The sequence below is a fragment of the Tachypleus tridentatus genome, chromosome 12, assembly GCF_004210375.1.
Source record: "Tachypleus tridentatus isolate NWPU-2018 chromosome 12, ASM421037v1, whole genome shotgun sequence".
NCBI lineage: Eukaryota > Metazoa > Arthropoda > Merostomata > Xiphosura > Limulidae > Tachypleus > Tachypleus tridentatus.
Genome location: NC_134836.1, coordinates 18,698,436 through 18,715,578, shown reverse-complemented (window position 1 = coordinate 18,715,578; position 17,143 = coordinate 18,698,436). Strand labels below are relative to the sequence as shown.

The 17,143-nt window shown below is 33.4% G+C and overlaps 1 protein-coding gene across 4 annotated transcripts in view; it reads right to left on the bottom strand.

The window, feature by feature from the left end:
- Positions 1-14,619: 14,619 nt before the first annotated feature.
- LOC143235053 (cAMP-dependent protein kinase type II regulatory subunit-like) overlaps positions 14,620-17,143 on the bottom strand; it is a 101,763-nt gene continuing 99,239 nt past the window's right edge. For all 4 annotated transcript variants that reach the window (XM_076472812.1, XM_076472814.1, XM_076472815.1 and 1 more), the window contains one exon: positions 14,620-17,042. In XM_076472812.1, the coding sequence (XP_076328927.1) occupies positions 16,912-17,042 (131 nt within the window). In that variant the 3' untranslated portion in view covers positions 14,620-16,911. The remainder of the gene's footprint in view (positions 17,043-17,143) is intronic.

Here is a 17,143-nt window from a genome sequence, read left to right as displayed (position 1 = left end):
CCTGGCTAATTATTGTTTTAACTTGTATTTAATACGGTAATGAACTACGGAAACATCTAAGAAAAATATGCAAACTTTCATTTCATTAACATTAAATGAGACTACCAAAAATAAAAGGGGTGAAAACAGAATATTTTTAATGATATTTATTTATCTTAGTAAATATCTGGTCAAAACATGGAGGAAAATATGTAAAACAATAAAATTAGGAGAAATTTTAATCAGATACCACCTTACAAAATTTTAGTTTTATCAAAATATTTTTCTGACACAAACAGTCAATGATACAATTATCAGGCTCATTACTGCTAGTAGAGGTCTTGTGAGTTCCATCTTGGTTGTGAGTCGTTGAAATTCCGGCTGATATGTTGTCAAGGCTGTACGAATTAACTCCGTCAGGTGTTGATTTGTAAGGATTGCACGATGCTTCGACTTCACAAACTTCATTACAGAGCACAGTGATTCACAGCAGTGTGTTGTGCTGAAAATTGAGATGAGTAGCACACTGGTTTTCTTCATTTCAGGATATTTTATTTCTAGAACTTGCTTCCAGAACTCAGTTGTAGAATAGGATTTATGGATCATCTTTGGACCCAGGTCCTCCTGTAGTTCCATTAGTTCCATTTCCACAGCAGATGATTCTGTAACCAGAGGTTCGTAAACTAGACAACCATCATTGATCACATTAACTAACCATGAATGGATTTACAAGAAAGGCGAAACTGGGCTTCAGACAGTCAAGCAGTCCTTGTAATTTATCTTTGTATTCTTCCAAACACTTCTTTTATTTCAATATCAGGGAATATATTTACTCTCCTTTTGAGAATGGAAAAGTAACTAAAGTTTTTTGACAATATTAAGAAAAAGTCTTATTTTATTCTCAAAGGTGAACATTGTCTGAGTGAAATCAGAAACAATCTTATCCTTGCCGTGGAATGCCAAGTTTGTAGATGATTCATTATATCAGTAACGAACATTAGATCTTGCATCCATTATCATTTTCTAGTTAAGGATAGAATCTTTTCTTTTCTTCAAGAAAAGTAATAATAGGCTCCAACAGACCCACAAACCTATTTAAGACATTGCTGGTTGACAGCCACCTCATAATGCAGTAGAAAGAGACATTATTGAGTTTATTTTCAAGTTCGAGTTCTTCAATAAAATTTTTTGAACTGCCGATAGGTCTTCCTATTTAAGCGTATGAAATTAAAAATTTCAAAACAAATTTCATAATATCTTCATTGAAGTATCTGGCTGCCATGTGTTCACGATGAATAATTTGTTTGTTTGTTTTTTTAATTTCGCACAAAGCTACTCGAGGGCTATCTGTGCTAGCCGTCCCTAATTTAGCAGTGTAAGACTAGAGGGAAGGTAGCTCGTCGTCACCACCCATCGCCAACTCTTGGGCTACTCTTTTACCAACGAATAATGGGACTGACCATCACATTATAACGCCTCCACGACTGAAAGGGCGAGAATGTTTGTTGCGACCGGGATTTGAACCCGCGACCCTCGAATTATGAGTCGCACGCCTTAACCCACCTGGCCATGCCGGGCCGGAGAAATTAAAAAAAACAACAACCTTTCTTTGACAGTTTGGCAAGGGGTGAAAAAGCATTATAGCTTGAATTTTTTTTCCTTTTTTATACATATAGAATAAGCGAATAATTCGAGGGTTTTTAATATGCTTTTAATTAAATAAACCAACGATATGTGTACGGCTATTTCCTTAATTTTACTTTAAAGCCAGATCATTGTAGTGCATGAATTTTGCAACAAGTTTTAATGTTGCCTTGACAGAATGATTTTTTTGTGTATCCATTTATTCACTAGGTGGCGAAATAAACGTTGGTTAAATTCACATAATTTTCGTAAAGTTTCCAGCGATGGTATGATAAGAAATAAAGTTTATGGTGTAAATATACGTAGATGTAAAGGTCTGTTACTTTTTTTTTCTTTAACGAATAATGGCATCAGTTAACCTTTTAAAAAAAGCAACAACAATAGTTCCGTCCTCTTTGTTAAATGAGGCTAGGTTATCTTTTGTCTCTTCGTCGTTACTGCCATTCATTTTCGCTCAATTGTAAATGCAAAGGTAACAACGCATCGTTCATTGAGCCAGGTAAGATGTATTTACAGTTACACAAAAAAGTGTATATTAATACACTGGCTTGTTGTTAATTTTATTACTAAGTTTGACAATTTGAAGGAAACCAGAAATTAAACATTTTATCTTTAAAAAAAAAACATCGTGAAGGCCGCTACTTAGTATTAGTATTTTAATTAATTTTACTTTCTATTTTATTTAAATGATACTAAATAAGTCGTGATTAGTTTGGACTTTGCAAACATCAGTGATGTTTTTCTCATTATACTTGAAATTGCAGGTGTTTAAAGTTTTTATCATTAACTTTTATTCTTGGTTTAAAACTGCATTTTTGTAGACAGTTTTATAGGGTTTTTTTATCTGAGCAGGAAAGTTAGATTTTAATAGATAAAAGTAAAGCTATTTATATACCTCCTTAAAAATGAATTTTTCAATAATGATAAATGAACATAAATACTAAATAATGTAACATTACTAGAGCAGCTAAATAATAATAATAGTATAAGAATTATAATGACTGTTTTTAACTTTATTATTTCTACAGTTTTCTATCTTCTGATACAACCAAACTGTTGCTTGGAGAGTCACTTACTATGGTTATGAAATGTCTTTCTCAATGTGTTCTGCTTGATTACAGCATCAAGTCACTTTTACATTTTTAATTCTAGCAGAAGCATCAAGAGTTAGCTTGGTCCTTGGGGCAAACATCCTTGCTAGCCCTCCTTTTTCTCTCTCTCTCTCTCTTCTTTTTTTAATATTTTAAATAACTTATTAAAAAGAATATAAGTGTAAAAAGTGAGCTTTATGGCATAATCAGGTTTCATTTGTCTGGGGCCCTGGACAGTTGCCCCCTTTCCTTCCTCAAGCAGGCCTGAGTGCTAGAGTTTTAAATGTATTATTGTACAACAATTTTTCCAAATAAATTAAACATTCTAAATAGTGGCAAAGTTGCAGGAGACAAGGGGATGTGGATGCTACCCTAAAAATGTCTACCAAAACTTTTCACAACAAACAACAGCCTCTTGGTCCATTTAGGTTGCCCCATGCACTAAACTTAAAAAAGTAAAACCTCAGAGTAAAACCTTGTCATTCAAATATTTATTCAGTCCTTCCTTATATTTCTAAATTTATTTTGTTTACCACATTTGAAGGCAATCTACTTCACAGGTCAACCACCCTGTTAGAAAAATGAAATTTTTACTTTGCCCAAATTTGTTTATATCCCATTGTCCTACCATTATTACCATTTAAATTGAGAAAAAAAGATGATGAATCCACACAGTTAATCCCCTTAACCTTAAAGAACCTCCATCAGATATATTTCGACCAATCTTTTTCCAATAAAAAACAGTTTTACCAACGAATAGTGGAATTGACTGTCACATTATAACGCCCCCACGGCTGAAAGAGCGAGCATGTTTGGCGCGACGGGGATGCAAACCCGCGACCCTCTGATTGGCCATGCCGGGCCTAAAGTGAAAAGAAACAATAAGCTCCAAAACGCGCAATGCAACCAAACTCTATAGCACCCAATATCACACTAACACTCCGCCAAAGCCCGGCATGGCCAGGAGGATAAGGCACTCGACTCGTAATCTGAGGGTCGCGGGTTCGGAATCCCGTCACACCAAAGATGCTCACCCATTCATTGTTGGGGGCATTATAATGTCACAGTCAATCCCATTATTCATTGGTAAAAGAGTAGCCCAAGAGTTGGCGATGGATGGTGATGACTAGCTGCCTTCCCTCTAGTCTTACATTGCTATATTAGGGACGGCTAGCGCAAATAGCCCTCGTGTAGCTTTGCGCAATTCCTTCGTAATCCTTCCTTGTATGATTACTGATTCTCCAGCACAATTCCTTCGTAATCCTTGCTTGTATGATTACTGATTCTCCAGCACAGTTCCTTCGAAATCCTTGCTTGTATGATTACTGATTCTCCAGCACAATTCCTTCGTAATCCTTCCTTGTATGATTACTGATTCTCCAGCACAATTCCTTCGTAATCCTTGCTTGTATGATTACTGATTCTCCAGCACAATTCCTTCGAAATTCTTGTTTGTATGATTACTGATTCTCCAGCACAATTCCTTCGTAATCCTTGCTTGTATGATTACTGATTCTCCAGCACAATTCCTTCGTAATCCTTGCTTGTATGATTACTGATTCTCCAGCACAATTCCTTCGTAATCCTTGCTTGTATGATTACTGATTCTCCAGCACAATTCCTTCGTAATCCTTGCTTGTATGATTACTGATTCTCCAGCACAATTCCTTCGTAATCCTTGCTTGTATGATTACTGATTCTCCAGCACAATCCCTTCGTAATCCTTGCTTGTATGATTACTGATTCTCCAGCACTATTCCTTCGTAATCCTTGCTTGTATGTATGATTACTGATTCTCCTGCACTATTCCTTCGTAATCCTTGCTTGTATGATTACTGATTCTCCAGCACAATTCCTTCGAAATCCTTGCTTGTATGATTACTGATTCTCCAGCACAATTCCTTCGTAATCCTTGCTTGTATGATTACTGATTCTCCAGCACAATTCCTTCGTAATCCTTGCTTGTATGATTACTGATTCTCCAGCACAATTCCTTCGTAATCCTTGCTTGTATGATTACTGATTCTCCAGCACAATTCCTTCGTAATCCTTGCTTGTATGATTACTGATTCTCCAGCACAATTCCTTCATAATCCTTGCTTGTATGATTACTGATTCTCCAGCACAATTCCTTCATAATCCTTGCTTGTATGATTACTGATTCTCCAGCACAATTCCTTCATAATCCTTGCTTGTATGATTACTGATTCTCCAGCACAATTCCTTCATAATCCTTGCTTGTATGATTGCTGATTCTCCAGCACAACTCCTCTGTAATCCTCCGAAATTTCTTTAATCCCTAACTCAAATCTAGTATTAAAATTAGGATTTAAATTCTTAAATATATCTATTTGCCATGAACATTAAATTTACGTTTTAATCCAGTCGATTCTCAGTTTATACCTGGTAAATAATTATAAAGCTTGCATTTTTTTTATTTACCTTTCATATTAATTGTAATGCAAAAAGGAGCTCAGCCAATATATCTCAGCGAGCCGCACATTATAAGAGCCGCATTTGGTTCGCCAGCTGCGGTTTAACCACCCCTGCTATAGGTTTCCGTTGTCTGACCGAAAAGTAACATAGAACGCCCCCTCAGCTTTCAGATATTACAGCAACGAGACCAAAATCATGGAATTTTAGATCACAGTTTGAACACACTAAAAACAAGACTACCATCGGCCTAATACATAAAAGAGCAAATTAATTCCTTAACACAATACATATGAATTATTTGTTTTGTTTTTAATTTCTCGCAATGCTACATGAAGACCATTTGCTTTAGCCATCTTTAACTTAGCAGTGTAAGGCTAGAAGGAAAACAACTAATCATCACCACCCTGCGTCAACTATTGGGCTATTCTTTTACCAACGAATAGTGGGATTGACCGTTAATTTATAACGCCCCCCTTCATATTACAAGTCGAACGCCCTAACCACTTAGCCATGCCAGGTCTAACAGCTCATTTCAATTTATTTGTTTTAGAGCAAAGTCACATTTAGTTCTGTGCTGTATCCACCTTGGGAAATTCGTAAACTTACTGTTTTCCCCCTGGAATACTTGAGTTCAGGTCATAGCAACTGGAACCAAATATGAATTGATAACTGACAAAAATTATACAGATTTAAGTGAAATAGAATTCGCATTTTATTTTTTTTTTGTCTTTTGTTTGTTTCTATTTTAATATCTTATTTTGAAGATAGCACAAATAATTATTCTGAGGGGGTTCTAATTCAAAGTGAAGCGTGAGGTATGCGTAATTTGTCACTGCGAGAGAAAAAAAACTGAATTATTTATTTCAGAGGTTTTAAATCGTTTGCTGTCGCCACATATGTTTAAAAGTATTTCAGTGATAACCTGAAAAACAGTGGCTGCTAATTTCGATACTTTAACTTGTCCAAAAAATGTGAATAAAATGAAAGAAAAGTTTCGATCTCATTTTAACAAAAATTTACCTCTACCTGAGATTACTAGTTGCTTTATACTGTTAGTTGTTTGTTTGTTCCTATTGCATGTTATCTCGAATATTCAAACATGAAATAAACAATTAAATTAAGGTGGATTGACCTAAATAGCTGTCGTGAGATGTTGAGCTTTAAGTCGTTTGCATTGAAATTCACATAACATATATTAAGTAAAATGATATCCCACAGTTACTTGCAAACCCATTGTCAAATATTAAGACTGCAAACGTAATATAATTAGTTTTATAATCATGTCTAAACTATTGTGCACAGTCTAAATAACCACAATTTTAGTAGACCACGCATATACAACTTTATGTATAACATATTTACCTCTTAACTGTAGTACATAAAAACACATCCCAACGAGAGCATCAAAATCATTACACCAGTCGCAATAGAAAGGGGGAGAACTTCCATTTATTCTATGCATTATCTTATACATCTATTAAGCTAGTACATATTATTTAATGGGCAGATTTTTCCCCATTGTTAAAACTAAATTATACAGAACGTTTAGTTTTTCTAGTTGGAGAATTTAGGTTAGATGCTTAGGCTGTTGTAAAGTGAAATGCTGTGTAATTGTCTATTTCTATTCCGTCCATTGAAGATATCGAAGCCTGATTTTGATCTTATAAATGTCGGCAGACTCACCGCTGAGCCACCAGGAAAGGAAGAAATCAGCAGAAGATTATATATATAATAGTAGTTAGCTGCTGCTGCTGAAACTATATACGAGATCCATCCTTTCTCAGTGTAAACTGAAATGTAGTTTGTCTTCCCACTTTGACTTGCAATCACTTATATAACTAAGCAAATTACTGCATATAGTCAAACAAATCAGCGCCATTGTAGTCATTCCTTACTCATGTTATAGTTCTAAGTTTCGACAGTTGTAAAACATGTTTGACATGGAAGTAATTTTAATACTCTAAAATGAAGTTTTAAAAATGATTTAGAAACACCCGTGACGGATCATCACGTAATGAAAACATTATAAAAACAGGATTTCAAACACTAGTAATGATCAGTTACGTAATAAAAACGTTAGAAAAACAGGATTTCGAACACTGGTAACGATCTTTCACGTAATGAAAATATTAGAAAATAAGATTCAAACACTGGTAATCATCAGTCACGTGATTAAAACCTTAAGAAAACTGGATTTCAAACACTTATAATTACGAGTTAGAAACATAAGCACAGTTACTAGTGTAACTTACAAATATTCTAATTTTCGATAAATTAATTAGACCAGTGATTCTCAACCTGTGTGCCGCGGTGTTTCTGAAACACATTCAACTTTCTTGGGATTTTACAAGCAGGTCGAACACATCAGTTAATAAAAGCTACTATAGAGACATTCTGGAACCTTCCAAACATTTGATGGTTTTCATTGAACTCGGGCACTGAGAAGTTCATACTTAAATTTCATTCTCGACTGCAACGGTTCGACTGTTAGTTTAATTGTGGCACAACAAGCGCTTCGTACGTCATAAATGATGCATCAAACAATCAAACTGCTTTCTGGAACACTTTCTCATTCTGCAGTAAGCTACAGCTACTACGCTGTAGGTAGGAATTTTATATCAACTGCAGAACTTCCTGCTTATCGTGTATGAATTAGTTTTATCATTTATCCATGGAAAAATATTTAAATAAGTCTGATGCTGCAAAGAAGAATGTGTTGAATCAGTCATTGCGCCAGCGTTAACAATCATCGTTGAAGCTATGCTTGGAACGGATGCCGCCAAAAAGGTTAAGCAAGTTCCACTGTCCAATGACACAAATTCGCGCAGAATTGTAGACCTGTCGTCGGATTTGAAGGATCAAGTTTGCGAACACTTCGAAGCGCCTGAAGATGAATTGTTTTGCTATGGTCTCTTCAAGTTGATAAACCTACTGACGTTGGTGGAGAAGCTCAAGTTCTGGCTTTTGTTCGATTCATAAAAGATGGAAAGATCGTAAACGAATACTTATTTTGCAAAGATTTAAAAAGTACAGCGAAAGGCCAAGACATTTTCGAGTTGGTGAATGAAAACATTTTGCTCTTCAAATTATATTGGAATAACTGTCTCAGCGTTTGCACAGATGGCTGTCCTTCAATGTCCTTCTGTTAACGAATGTCCGTCAAAGAAGAAAATTGTCCCTCAAATTATGAACACCTACAGTCCACACTAAAGCATTACTTCCCTTCACTTGCTGTCGGAATCAACGAGACATCAAATCTTACAACTGAAGAGGAAGAACAGCTCATTGATTTACGAAACGACAAATTTTATCAGTCATTGTTTCCCGAAAGAACTTGGTTGAGTTTTGGATCTCCATTAAAAATTCATATCCTGCAATCAGTTCAAAAGCAATTGAACTTCTGCTTTCATTTGCATCTTCGTAAGTTTGCGAAGTTGGATTTTCAGCATTGACTGAAATTAAAGCTAGAAAGAGAGAGAGGCTTCTTATAGTCGATGGTGAAATGCGAGCTTGTTTGTCTACGTTAGAGCCTCGCTTTAATTTGCTCTCCGAAGCAGGCACAAGCGTCACATTGAAAACATATGTACAAATAAACAGTTTTGATTTATCTGTTATACCACAATATCGTTAAAAGCCTTAGAATGACACTCACGGCCAAAGCAAGCGATAGTATTGTCAATGTGCGGATGATATTAATATCGCTTGCTTTCTCCGTGATTTTCGTTCTAAGGCTTTTTAAGTTAACTCTTTTGTGTTACGTCTATCTAAACGTGATGCACAATGACATTATTATCGCTTACTTTGGCCGTGATTTTCGTTTCAAGGCTTTTAACGCTTGCCGTATAGCGTGTACCTAAAAAAATCGTTAAGGCTTTCCAGGTGTGCCGCGAAAATTTTCAGATTGTCGTAGTGTGACGCAAGTCAGAAAAGATTGCGAACCACTGAACTAAACTAAGAAAAATTTGTTTTCAAAATTACAGTAATGTTACTTGAAATGGTGCAAAAGAAGTGAACGATGAATGGAACCAAATCAATGTATACTTTAGCTAATATACAGTAATGTATTTTCAATCTATGTCCTATGAATTACATGTTAAAGCAGGAAACTAGAATTGTTCTATATCAATAAGATGTAAAATGAAAAATTTGTATGGGAAATAAGATCTTTTTTTTTTATATATTGTTGTGTATTTATTTGTTGTAGCGAAAAGCTAGAGAACGTTATAGCTGCAAAGTATTAACTGTATGGATCGAATCTCAAATTCCGGTCAGGGATTATATGTAGAGTGTAGATAATTAAGCAATCTAGGTGAGTAGATAACGCATAAAACAGGTTGACTACATAATAGTAAAAACTTGTTAACCTACGCTCCTGTTACCAATAGAAGATTAAGTATGACCTATAAAAACATCGTAGTAAATTTAAAAAAAAAAAGTTATAAGTATAGCGATATTTATTATTCAAAACATACAATGTGTTTTAACAGTACGATCTTGGTTTATTTTCAATATTACAAAGTTTACAAATTGCTGTTGGTTGATTTACTGGTGTATTATCATACTGTGGTTCAACGACATACGTATAAAATGTTCTTATCTTTACGGTTTTGTAACGAATTTACTGTACTGTACTGAATTTCACGTCTAGAGTTAAAACTGTATACTAACCTGAGCCGGTTGTCACCATCACACACATTAGCCATATCCACAATCTTCCTCGAAGCTCCATATTTCTTTGGCTGACTAAGCTGTTACCTGAGCGACTACTGCCTGCTTTATCAAATGTTCGTGGTCGAATGAATAGGAAAACTCTACTCTCAGTTCACGTGATGAATGAATGTGCTGTATGTGCACATCGGTAAGCCAGTGGAAGTAGGTTTAAGAAGGGAAAGATAAAGTGGCATGAAAAAAATCTCAGCGTTCTACTTCTGCCATATAAGCGGTGTTTTGCACTTCTTTGATTAAGTAAGAATGTTGATCAGTGCACGTAGTAAAAAATAATGCGCTATTGCAAAATGGACTCACAGAAAACTAATCCTACACTACATCTTTCTTTAGTGGTTCTCTAAATAGAAAACAAATGACCTTTAACTTTGATCAATAACCTGTTACGTGCCTCAAATAATCAGCCTGGTGGAAACAAACCAAGACAACTGTTATGAGTAACTTTTATGAAGCAGCAAAGCATTTTGGTAAATAATAGTGAGTTACTTGCAAAGTACGTGAGGAAGTTGTTTTCTTACCGCGAAGCTACACACTGAGCTATCTGCACTCTATCAGTAGCGGGAAATTGAACTCCGGATTTTCTGTTATAAAGATATAAATTTCATGCTGATCCACCGAAGAAGGTGTGTAACAATATTTGGAATGGCTCGTTATTAATTTCGCGAAAATCTACTCGAGGGCTATCTGCGCTAGACGTCCCTAATTTAGCAGTTTAAGATTAGAGGGAAGGCAGCTGGTCATCACCACTCGGCGCCAACTCTTTTACCAACGAATCGTGGGATTGACCGTAACATTATAACTTTTTAGAGACTTCCTCTCAAGTGTATAAAAGGTGATCAACGCAACGCGAAGAGAGGGAATATATTGTTGGTTTACTACAGCTGATATAAACCTCGGTGGTTATGGCTGTTATTAAGGGTAACTAATCGGGAAATTCAAATATTTGACCAGGAACGTTTATACATTTCGAACATTACAAACTAACTTCAGCAGTTTAACATCGGGTGTTAGTATTTTTACAAAGACATTACATAACAAACGATGAAAGACGCACGTGTGAACATCGAAGAGTTAGCCATCTCTCCGTTAATTAAATTGTACCTATGCAAACTCTTAAATTAATTTATTCATCGTAAACCTTTGATGGGATATCAAGGAAGTTGCGCATCAGATAGAAGACTCAACATTATTTGTAAGTTTGTAATATATTTGTATTAAGAAAGAAAACTCCGTGTATCAATCTTGTTGGCAAATATCGTAAATTTGACACGTTTCGGTATTTAATTAACTTCTCACTTTAAATACAATTTAACTCAGTTTCAGCCTATTTGAAATATAATAATATGTAAGTTAATAAATTGGAGGTTCGTTCGAGATAAATTATAATATATAACATAATAAAATGGGGACAGAGCTGGAATAAGTTATAATATGTAAACTTATTCAAACTAAATCAATTAAAATTGACAAGTAAGGAAGATAAGAGGCAGCAAAAAAAAAAAAAAAAAATTACTCGTGTGGTATTCAGGTTCACTGATGTTCAACAGAAAAACCAAAAGTTTCTATTAATTACGGGTTCAAGTTTGTTAAGCTAAGAATAAATTGAAGACGTCAATAAAATAAACAAGTAAATACAAGTCTATGTTGAAAAATAAATTTCTTTGTTAACAGCACAGTTGGGGTTCTTGTGTGTTGTCTGGGTTTATTAATTAGAAGCAAGAAAACTCAGAGCATATATTAATAAGAATTTATTTAATATAATTATTCAATTTCTTTTCATTATGAACTACAATATTTAAGTAAGCAACAAAATGAGAAATCTGAATTTCCTGAAACAGAGATCCTTATCATATGTCATATCAACACCATGATAATCAAATCAGTATTTAAATAAATTAGAGATAATATTATAAACACAGTAATGAGAATTACACAATTCTGGTCTTCTAGAAAAAAATCATGTTTAGATCACTCTGTACAGCTATGCTAATGTTTGGAAACTACTATTTAAATTCCTCCCCTTCTGTTGAAAAAATGTGATACCTTCCTTGGTTGGATATAATTTTCCTTTTACAAAGTCTTTTAACTGCTAAATATGAATATTCAAATTATTCTTGTAAGTTGATAGGGTGATATAGCTATTATTCCCAATAGGAAATGCATGAGATGAATTAGGTGCTTCTTTGCATTGTATAATAGTAGAGGAACCAATTTGTCGTTTTGTGTTTTACTGGTTCTAATTCTCTGCTGGATCTGTTTTGTTTTGTTTTTTGACACTTCTTCAATGTCAGAAGTATGTCCCATTTTTCCCTAATAGACTAAAAAAGTATAATGTAGTATATAACTAGTAAAGACAGCAATGTTATTCTCTAACATAATGGAGTTGACTAAGAGAAACATTACTATACCAAAAAAAACACAGAAAAATAAATTTATTAGCAAAGAAGTACACATAACAATATACTTGTGTTTAATGGTTGGCTTATCATTCTTTTCTATGTAGTAGAACTGTATCAGTCTGATTATTAATGATAAAAGGGATGGAGTATTTATGTTTGAAAAGCAACCTAAATTTGACTGAAATTTAGACTGTTATTAAAAATTAGAATATGTTTGAAGTTGTTACTGAGCTTATAAACACTACTCAGAAACAACTAACTCTGTTACCATTCTGGTACATACAAATATCATTTGCATTGTGTAACTAAATTGTAAATTTCATACATTTCACATACTAATGTACTTTTAAAATCTAACTAGATATAACATTAAAAGTGGAATTGAATTGGTTGTTTTCCAGTTATCTTTCATTTTGGAAAATATTTTATGCTACATTATCTGGCTGACAGCATCTAGACCTTTGACTGATGTCTGGCACAACACTGAGTAATAAGCATAATTTGTTATTGTTGTAAAATATTGTTAAAGTACAATATGAAGTATAATCTGCCCTTCAGTGGCACAGCAGTAGGTTTATACCCTGGAAAATTTTTAATTAGAGGAGCATTTTTTGTTTATTATTTTTTAATTTATTTTTGTTTCAACTTCTTTTTGGGTTATAACAAACTAATACACACACACACACATTAGAATACATTATTTTAAACAGTTTTTAAAAAAAGAATCAGCAAGTTTCCAAAGAACAACTGCTATTACAGTTGTGGTAGAATGGTATGCATCAAAACTACATTTTGACATTGTTTGGCATTTTGTAGTTCAAAACAGGTCACTTTTGGAAGGTGTATGCAACAGTCCTGTCTGACACAAAACATTCATGTACTTATATCATAAAGATGTGTTCGAATTGATGATTTAAAACATTCAACATGAGAATATACTTTGTACATAATATTGGAAAATAAAATAAAATGGATCAACTTGAGACATCAGGACTATTAAGAAAAGACCAGCTGCAGTAAGACTCCAAGAACTTAAAGATCAGTGGTAAAAGCCATTCATATGCTCCACGCAATATAATCAAGAATAAACTCTGCATCGAAAAGCAACACAGATAACATGAACATAAGTTACTTCTGCAACATATGCAGAAGAGGAAGACCAATTGTATGTAGCTGAGTACAAGTGGTAGTGGTCATACTAAATTAATTATATATGTGTGTATGTGAACTTAATAGCTGTAAGAGTGTCATGCCATTTTTTACTGACTAACAGGTGATAAACCTTTCAAATCATAATACACAGCATGTTGCAAAACTCTTTCAAAGGGATTCCTAACAATTACAGGATACTGCAAGAGTAGCAAGTTGAAGATCAATAAAGTGGATACAAAAGTCAATATGAGGTCAGCTTACCATCAGGCTAATATTCTGGTTCCTTTGTTCCACACATAAATACCAGCTGTGTATGGAAATGAGACCAATACAATATATATTCACCAAGGCAAAGCTTCCATACCTCACATTTAACTGTAGTGTAGCTCAAGCAGCTGAATAATAAATAGGTAGGTATATTGTAATGATACAGTGAGACTTCAGAATTCTAAGTGTGTATGTATCGTACACTTTACCTCATTCAAGTTTATCAATTTATAAATTGCAAAACAATGTTAAGTAGTAACTGTATGTGGAACATAGCGATTGGTTGTTACACAAATTAGCTATCCCTAATTTTGAAGTGACAAAACTACAGCAAAGGCAGCCAGTGAACACTACCCACCTTCAACTCTTTGGCCACTCTTTATCAGCAAATAGTAAGACTGACCATCACATTATAACATCGATACAACTGAAAGGCAAGCACATTCTGACTGTGGGACATAATAAAATGATAAAGTTTTGTGAATTAAAAAAGAAATTGAATTTCAGTTTTGTTCTTGAGGTCAAGTTCTAAAACTGCTATAGGTGAATTACAAAGAAACGTTCAACTATTATTGGTCAGTTCGTAAGCAAGTGAATAATTATGATGTACGATTTTTCTTTAATGAGTTCTTTAACGAAATCTGCTTTAAAAGCATGTATTCCAGTGGAAATATGAAAGTGTGAGGTTGAGGACCTCTTTGAATAAAAAAAATATTTGTCTATCTTTTCATAAAGATGGTTGTGTTTAAAGTAATTAAGATTACTCAACTTGAAAATAAATATATTCCATGATTTTAAAACAATGGCTGAAACTATCCCATTTATAGGAGTAATATGAAATATATGAGATTTTATTTTAGTAAGCACTAATATGAAAAAAGACAAAGCTCTGTCTAGCTCAATAAAATATACAATTTTACAAGATATGGGAGTCAGATTTTATTTTACTACAAGAAAATCCAAACAAACAAAATATGTATTTCAGAGATCTTTCCATTGGAAAGGTCAGTGTTAAAATCAAAAAACAGTATACCAATCAACACATGAATCTTCCAAGTTCAAAAACTGGTACTTGCAAAGAACAATCCAATCAAAGAAATTACTCCATTAAAATTTAAATGTAACGATAAAATAGTGCATTTGTAATACATGTATAACAAAGAAATTGCATCTTTTACTTTCTGAATAATTAAATACTAGCAGTTATCAATACTTAATCAGCAAAAATAAATTAGGAAAGTTGAATACTATTATCAAAAACAATTATTAAAACTGCCCTACAGTAATTTCTACTATAAATACTCTACAAAATAAAAAAATCAAAATAACAAATACTTTACTAGACAGTAATGTTGGGAAAGTAAAGAGAAAATTACTTCTTACCTTAGTACACAAAAGTATCGAAGTGAAATACTTTTAACCAACTTTAAAACTAACATACCTACTTGTTGAGAAAGTGAGGAGATAATGACACAGGTGCTTTTTTTGTGATAATGCAGAAAATTAAATAAAATACTTTACACTAACTGATGTTACAACATTTAAAACAGAATAATCTTTATCAAACAAATTCCTAAAGAATCTAGAACCTTCTAGTCCGAAGCCAAAGTAACAGAATCATAACTACCATACTTTCTCTGTATGTTTTGAAAGTGATAGTTTTAGAGACATCTTAACACAACCTACAACAAAACATTTATAATACAATGTACATAGTTATTCAAAATATACCTAAAACATTACATTAACAAAAGGTGGTGTTAGTTTACCAGCAAGGTTTATTCATTTTAACTGTCACTACTGATATAGAGTAAAAGTTTTCCAGCTTCCACCCACAGAAACTTTACTACATGTAAAGTAAAAACTTCAAAATAGGCATGTGTAATTCATGTTGTTCAAGGAAATTAATTTCACAAATTTATAGTTAACCTTTTATGTAGTTAGCACCATTCCTGAATACTAATAATATATTCCTCAGCACAGGGATTTTATTTCATGGTTTGTTTATGTAAGCATGGTCTCCTTCATGAACTGAACTTACATTTTTACAGCATTTAAAAACAGAAATTATAGTCAATTGGCTGAGATCTGACAATGTTCTACTGATGATTAGTGACAGCTATTGCATTACTCTTTTGAGACTGTGCACTCAACAATATTTGATGCTGAAGTTCAATGGAAGATCCAATACACAGTGGACACGTACAAAAAAAAACAACACATAACACATTTTTTAATGGAAATGTATCTCTAACACAGAATTTTAAATTCTGGTATGATAAGCAGAAATAGCTATAATTTCATCTTGTGTGTGAAGCTTTAGTAAGTAGCATCTGAAGACCGTTTCACAATTGATAAGTGTTATTCCCAACTAAAACTCAAACATGCAGACCATGTACTTTACACTTACTGTTATGAGTATTAGGTCTATGTGATTATCAAATTATTATCTGTTAAATGAAATATTCATGAAATTAATTCTGTATATTTTTTATGAAGATTTGAACTACTTTAGCAACACTTGTAATATCTTCTTTCAAACCATATTTATGAGCTTTTGTTTCAAACATCCAGGTACAAAATGATTATTTTCTTTGCTAACCAAATTATTCAGAATAAGTAAAATCCTCAGGGCTTAGAAACTATTAATAATGATAAATCTTTCATTCATCTTTCCTATTCTAGACATTACTACCACATACCTTTTAACAACTGGACTAAATTAAACTATTATTTTCAGATTTTAAAAATACAAAACTTTGAATATTAATAAAAACCCAGAAAATAGCACTAATAAATTGGTGAAAAATAACTATTATGCAACATGTTAAATAAATAGCATCATCTTTTATCTTTCTTTCAAAATTATAAACAAGTTTTTAAACCGGGGCAATTTTAATGAAGCATTATATCTTGCATAAATAAAGACCATGTACAACTACAATATTTGTAAACTTTCCATGCATCAGTGAGTATTTATGGTAGAAAATTGCTAATTTAATTTAAATATTCAAAAATACCTCAGGCTTAGCTGAGTTAACACAGCTCTTGTTGCTTCTGTTACAATGACTATGATCCTGTGAAGCTACACCTAGTTTCTGTAGAGAAAGATGGGATATATTCTACGAGTTCAAGTCAGCTGACATGCAGCTTTCTTAGGTGACTAGGGTTGACACTGGTTCTAGACACAAGGAAAGAATAAAGCTGATGGGGAAGGTTCACCGCAAGTCACTGATGTTTGTCTTAGAACCAAAGACTTTCAAGAACTGTTCTTCATATTCATTAATGTTGCGCTTCATAATGTCCATACAAGGACCTAACAGACGTTCAAATGCTTGCACATCCAAAACTGAAATTAAAAACAAAATCAATATTACTTTGAAATATAAAAATGACAATTTTATGGTCTTATTTGCATTATATGGGCATAAAGTTTAAATAAGTTATGAT